A 6471-nucleotide genomic window follows, 5' to 3' on the forward strand; every position below is an offset into this window, starting at 1 on the left:
GTGGTAGTCCCACATATCCTGGACCTGGCGGGAAGTGTGAGGGAAGGACTGCTCCAATCGATCAACACGGCTTGCCACATCTTGGATGGTTCTCGTATTCTCTTGTGTTTGGGCGTCGATGCGCTGCACTGTGGAGAACATTGTGGCAAATTGGTCAAAGAACGTAGGGGGGAAATATGGTGGGAGTTCGTGTCTCCCCTGCTGATGCGGCTGGTCGAAACGTTGTGGAGGGACCTGGAATTGATCATGCTGAAACATCGGCTGCTGCATCGAAGGCTGGTCAAAATGGTCCTCAGCTTCGGGCATCTCATCGTCCTCTTCGTCATCTTCTTCCTCTTGTTCCTCCGCGTCGTCACCCTCATCATCACCGAATTCTGGGAATACACCTGTTTGGGTTAACTGGTCTGGAGGAAGCCAAGTGTCGGGGTCGCCTGCATCGAATGAAGAACCGATCCAACTTGGCAGGATGTAAACCGGGGCTTTGTCCGAATCTAACCAACTGTACGTGCGGGTTCCCCGATCGAGCAACATCTCCATCCGGATGAGAGTGTCACAATCTAGCAGGAAGTTTGGTGGGGTGTCGACAGGTATGTACTCGGGATCCGGGAAGTCTAGGCCGACGGCTCGACCTATGATCGTGATAAGTCCCCCGATGAAAATTTCCCCTGAGGAACGTTGGCGTATGGAGTCACATTTGTCTAAAAAGAAGCCTGAAAAACTGAGGGAGAGTGCACGCCTCATGCTTCGGAGGAAAAATAGCTCACATCTGTTGATTTGACCGGGCTCGAGACGCCCGAAGATACTCGTCGTAAGGACTCGGTGAGCAATTCGCCAACAGGGGTGAACGATGTGCTTGGCTCGCTGTCGGCTTGGGTTGAAGGTTGGGAGACCGGAAATTTTCATCCAAAAGTTTGCATCAGGGCAACGCAGAAAATCTTGGTACTCTTGATTTTGGGGGCTGATGCGGAATGGATCGTCTATACCCATGATAGAATCAAGCTCTTCGTATGTGAGTCTATGATGCTCCCCTTTCAACTGGAATGTGAGGACTTCCGTGTCATCATCTCGTGCATATGTGCTAAGAAATTCCATTGTGGGTTCCTCGTAAGTTCTGTCACAAAGTCGAAGAAAACCACGCCAACCGAGTTTTATGAACAAATGGTATACACCATCATGCACCCCAAGCTTTTTCATGGACTTTTTATGGTAGAATTTTGTCGGCCGGATTGCGCGACCCCGAAGATTGGAGCGATAGGTTTTGATCTCAGCATTTGAAAGGAAAGGATCGCTTCCCTCTTTTCCTCTTTTTTTCGTTTACCGGCTGCTTTGCGTGATGGACCGGCGACATCCTTTTGCGGGTTAGGATCGATCGATGATCCATGGGTACGTGTCCGAGCCGTGGTTTTGCCCATTTTCAAAATCTACAATATCAAAAACAACTTCACCAACGTAATCCCTCACCTCACCACTCTCAAATTAATGCAACTATCTTTAGACTGAACACAAAAAAAAAATCCAAGAAATAATGACACCCAACTTTTGACAATGTAAAATGATTTCAACAACATCACTCGGTTAATTTGATAATCCCAACAAAAATTCGGCAGCAATACGAGACAAAATGAGAAAATCCCAACCAAAGTTTAAACAATTTTTGAACAAATTCCCAAGCAAATTAACCAATCTCAACCTTTCTCAAATCAATGTTTCCAAATAAACCGGGCAACAACTAACGATCTTAGGCAATCTCCAAAGCATAATTGGATGCAATTATCGAATTGAAACAATGCAATGTAATAAAAACCAAGGAAAGAGAATACCCGTATTATCCCAAAATTGAACTTGAGCCCGGAATCCGCTACCGTGCACCCCAAGCTTTGGTTATTCGTGGGTGCCTAAACGCAACACTTATTCATTGAAGGGGTATTTTCAAGTTGATTTGTGTGAAAAATCCGGCGGCGGCTCGTGGTGGCTCAAAATTATGGGAAAATTTTTGGTGAGATTTTGAGGTTTTGTTTGGTTAGATGTAAAGATCCCTGAAAAAGAAACACTTTGGTGGTGTCGGAATTGCGAGAGGTGGTAGGAGTTGGCCGGAAAATGGCCGGAAAGCGGCGAGTTGGGTGGTGGTGGCGCCCCTAGACCCGGTGATGGATCGGAGTAAACTTCAGGTGGGGTTTGTAGAGCACGGAAAATGGTGAAGAATGGTGGTGGTCTCGTCGTATTCCGACCGGTGGAACTCCGGGAAATCAAATTTTTTTGAAAAGTGGGTGTATGTGTTCCTGAGAGTTTGAGAGAGAATGAGAGGGTTTTGAGAGAATGAAATGAAGAAGGAGAGTTGCTGGAGGTTTTCAATCCATATTCAAGTGTGGTCAACACCCGGTCAATGTTGGTCAACTCATTAAACCACCTGGTCAACGAAAGTCAAAGCTGGTCAACAAATTATGGGATGATCGTCAAGGCAGCACGCGGGTCGCGCAGAGGGGGCGCGCGGGTCGCGCAACACATGCAGTTTGGTCCCTGGTTTTTGTTGCAAGTTGAAGACCGGCCGCGCATACCAGCCGCGCACCCGTGCGCGGGTCGCGCAGATCCCTGCTCCCGGAAATCGATTTTTCTCTGTTTTCTTCTGTTTCTTCACTAGTTCTTGATCCCAAATGCCCCAAACACCTAGGAACTCTTGGTTTCTTCAAAAATGACTTCAAAAGACACATCAAAACATTTTCAAAACTTCTTTATTCGGATGTAGAAACACGAATGCATAAAGCTTTTCCAAAAATGCCTCTCTTTAACGTCTTAGGCGAGACGTCCTTCTAGCTTGGTTCAACACTCCGGGACATCCAAGTGGATGACTTCAATAACACTTGCATTAAAACTTTCATAGAACGGCTTTAATCGGTGACCGTTAACTTTGAAAATATGTCCCGTTTCTTCACTTTGGATTTCCACCGCTCCATGGTCAAAAGTCTTTATTACAACAAATGGGCCAATCCACCTTGATCTTAATTTGCCCGGGAATAACTTCAACCGTGAATGGTAAAGTAAGACCCTATGTCCCGGTTCAAAATTATTCCGGGTGATGGACTTGTCGTGGAAGAGCTTCGTTTTCTCCTTATAAATCCTTGCGTTTTCATAGGATTCGTTTATCAATTCTTCTAGCTCTTGGAGTTGAGGTTTCCTATGCCTTCCAGCCTCGTCAATGTCGAAGTTGCATTTCTTGACCGCCCAAAATGCTCGGTGCTCTAACTCGACGGGAAGATGACAATGTTTTCCGAAAACTAATCTGAAGGGCGACATTCCAATCGGGGTCTTATAAGCGGTCCGATATGCCCATAAGGCATCGTCAAGTCTCAAACTCCAATCCTTCTTTGTCGGATTCACTGTTTTCTCTAGAATAGACTTCACTTCACGATTCGAGACCTCCGCTTGACCATTCGTTTGAGGGTGATAGGCAGTGGAGACACGATGAGTCACGTGATACTTCTTCAATAGAGCCTCCATCATTTTGTTGCAAAAGTGCGTCCCTCTATCACTAATAAAAGCCCTAGGCACACCAAATCTCGCAAAAACATTAGACTTTAAAAACTCAATAACCGTTTTGGCATCGTCCGATCTTGTGGCTTTGGCTTCAACCCATTTAGAAACATAGTCAACCGCGAGTAAAATATAAACGTTGACAAATGATATGGGAAATGGGCCCATAAAATCAATCCCCCATACGTCAAAAATTTCACAAACAAGGATTGGATTTTGGGGCATTTGGTTCTTTTGCGAAATGTTTCCCGTCCATTGGCACCGCTCACAACTTTTGCAAAACATATAACAATCGCGTGACATGGTTGGCCAAAATAATCCACATTCAAGGACTTTTCTCAAAGTCCGGCTAGGTCCGAAGTGTCCCCCACAAGCAAATTCATGACAAAATTGCAAAATGGATTGGTGCTCTTGTTGGGGCACACATCGCCTAATGATTTGATCGGGACAATGTTTCCACAAATAAGGTTCATCCCACACATAGTATTTTGCATCACTTTTCAACTTGTCTTTTTGAGTACGTGTGAATGTGTCGGGATACCTTTTTGTGACCAAAAAGTTAACGATATCGGCATACCAAGGAATAGATTGAGTAAGGGAAAAGAGATGCTCATCCGGAAACTCGTCCCACAATGGGAGAGGAGTTTCATTTGAAATGATCCGGCTTAGATGATCGGCAACGAGGTTCTCGCATCCACTCTTGTCTCGGATTTCCAAGTCAAATTCTTGTAACAGTAGGATCCACCGGATGAGTCTCGGCTTTGCATCTTTCTTCGTCATCAAGTACTTAAGTGCTGCGTGATCCGAATACACTATGACCTTGGTACCAAGTAGGTATTGTCTAAATTTCTCCAAGGCAAACACTATGGCCAATAGCTTCTTCTCCGTGGTAGAGTAGTTGCTTTGAGCATTGTCTAGTGTCCTTGATGCATAATAGATCACGTGGGAGGCCCTCCCATTCTTTTGACCCAAAACGGCGCCTATCGCATAGTTACTTGCATCACACATGATCTCAAAGGGGAGATCCCAATTTGGTGCTTGCATGATGGGAGCGGATGTAAGCAACTCTTTGAGCTTGTCAAAAGCTTCTTTGCACACCTCATTGAACTCGAAATCGACCTCCTTTTGCAAGAGTTGGCACATTGGTCTTGTTATCTTTGAAAAATCCTTGATGAACCTTCGGTAGAAACCTTCATGGCCCAGAAAAGAACGAACTTCCCGAACACAAGTCGGGTAAGGTAAGCTTTGAATAACATCAATTTTGGCCTTATCTACCTCAACTCCTTTTCTAGACACAATGTGACCCAAAATGAGACCTTGACTCACCATGAAATGACATTTCTCAAAATTCAAAACCAAGTTTGTTTCGATGCATCTTTTTAAAATTTTTGTGAGGTTAGTCAAACATTCTTGAAAGGAGTTGCCATAGACCGTGAAATCATCCATAAAAACCTCAATTATGTTTTCAACGTATTCCGAAAAGATACTAACCATACAACGTTGGAAAGTGGCCGGGGCGTTACACAATCCAAATGGCATTCTCCGGTAGGAAAAAGTACCAAATGGACATGTAAATGTCGTCTTTTCTTGGTCTTCCAGTGCCACCGGGATTTGGTGAAAACCGGAATACCCGTCGAGGCAACAATAATGAGATTTCCCGGCCAACCTTTCTAACATTTGGTCAATGAAAGGCAATGGGAAATGATCTTTTCTTGTGCTTGCATTGAGTTTGCGGTAGTCAATACATACTCTCCACCCGTTTTGCACACGAGTGGGGACCATCATACCTTTGTTGTTCTCGACCACCGTGATTCCCGTCTTCTTTGGAACGACTTGTACCGGGCTCACCCACTTACTATCCGAGATTGGATAGATCATCCCCGCATCAAGAAGCTTTAATATCTCTTTCTTCACAACTTCCATCATTGGCGGATTTAACCTTCTTTGCGTGTCTCTACTTGGCTTGCATTCATCCTCCATTAAGATCTTGTGCATGCAAGTGGAGGGGCTCAAACCCTTGATATCCGCAATCGTCCAACCCATGGCTTCTTTATGCTCCTTCAACACCTTGAGGAGTTGCTCTTCTTCGAATTCGGTTAAATGAGTTGAAATGATAACCGGAAGGGTTTCATTCTTTCCCAAGTAAGCATACTTCAAATGTTGGGGTAAGACCTTCAATTCCAATTCGGGTGGTTGAACAAGGGATGGCGGCAATTTTGTGTGAGTTGGGGGCAATTCAATTTGCTTGACATCTAATCTTGTGAATTTTTTCATCTCCATTTTACTTACCAACTTCTCAACTTCCGGATCCAAAGAATAAAGCTTGAATTGTTCGGCTAGCTTCCCACAATCGAATCCTTTGCTCAAGATCATTTCCAACATATCACCGTTAGACAACTCAAACAATTCTTGAGTAATTGGCTCAACAACATCAACAAAGTACAAAGATGAGATGTCACTAGGATATCTCATGGCATCATAAATATTAAAACTTATTGTTTCGCCATCAAACTCCATTGTCAAACTTCCCGCATACACATCGATGTTTGTCCTAGCCGTCTTCAAAAACGGTCTTCCAAGCAAGATTAGAGCCGATTTGGAGGACACTTTCTCATCTAGATCAATCACATAGAAATCCGCCGGGAAGACTAATTGGTTCACTTGCACTAGGACATCTTCTAAAACACCTCTAGGAAAGACACTCGATTTATCCGCAAGAGAGATTATGACACCGGTTTCACTTAAGGGTCCGACATTTAATGATTCATATACCGAATAGGGCATGACATTGATAGAAGCACCAAGATCAAGCATAGCACTACTAAAAGTGACATCCCCAATCTTGCAAGGAACCGTGAACATTCCGGGATCTTTGCATTTGGGTGGAAGTTTCCTTTGTAAAACCGCGGATGTGTTTTCATTCATCAAAATTTTCTCATTTCC

The 6471-nt window shown here is 44.3% G+C and overlaps 1 protein-coding gene across 1 annotated transcript; it reads right to left on the reverse strand.

The window, feature by feature from the left end:
* Nucleotides 1-1190: 1190 nt before the first annotated feature.
* On the reverse strand, nt 1191-5910 carry LOC145010592 (uncharacterized). Its single transcript, XM_078969117.1, has 5 exons — nt 5611-5910; nt 4908-5163; nt 4281-4337; nt 3325-3905; nt 1191-1421 (listed from the first exon to the last, which is right to left on the reverse strand). The coding sequence occupies exons 1-5, from the start codon at nt 5908-5910 to the stop codon at nt 1191-1193; spliced, it is 1425 nt and encodes a 474-aa protein (XP_078825243.1).
* Nucleotides 5911-6471: the final 561 nt, after the last annotated feature.

This window comes from Lactuca saligna, chromosome 1 (genome assembly GCF_052625555.1).
Source record: "Lactuca saligna cultivar CGN05327 chromosome 1, ASM5262555v1, whole genome shotgun sequence".
NCBI classification, from domain to species: domain Eukaryota; kingdom Viridiplantae; phylum Streptophyta; class Magnoliopsida; order Asterales; family Asteraceae; genus Lactuca; species Lactuca saligna.

Bases quoted from the DNA above. Each gene is read 5' to 3' on its own strand.
- LOC145010592 (XM_078969117.1), bottom strand. From the start codon at position 5,910: ATGTTGGAAATGATCTTGAGCAAAGGATTCGATTGTGGGAAGCTAGCC. The intron at 5,164-5,610 runs GAGCAACTCCTC...TATTGTTGCCTC, and splicing joins ATTTAACCGAATTCGAAGAA to GACGGGTATTCCGGTTTTCA. The intron at 4,338-4,907 runs AAAGATGCATCG...AGGTCATAGTGT, and splicing joins TAACCTCACAAAAATTTTAA to ATTCGGATCACGCAGCACTT.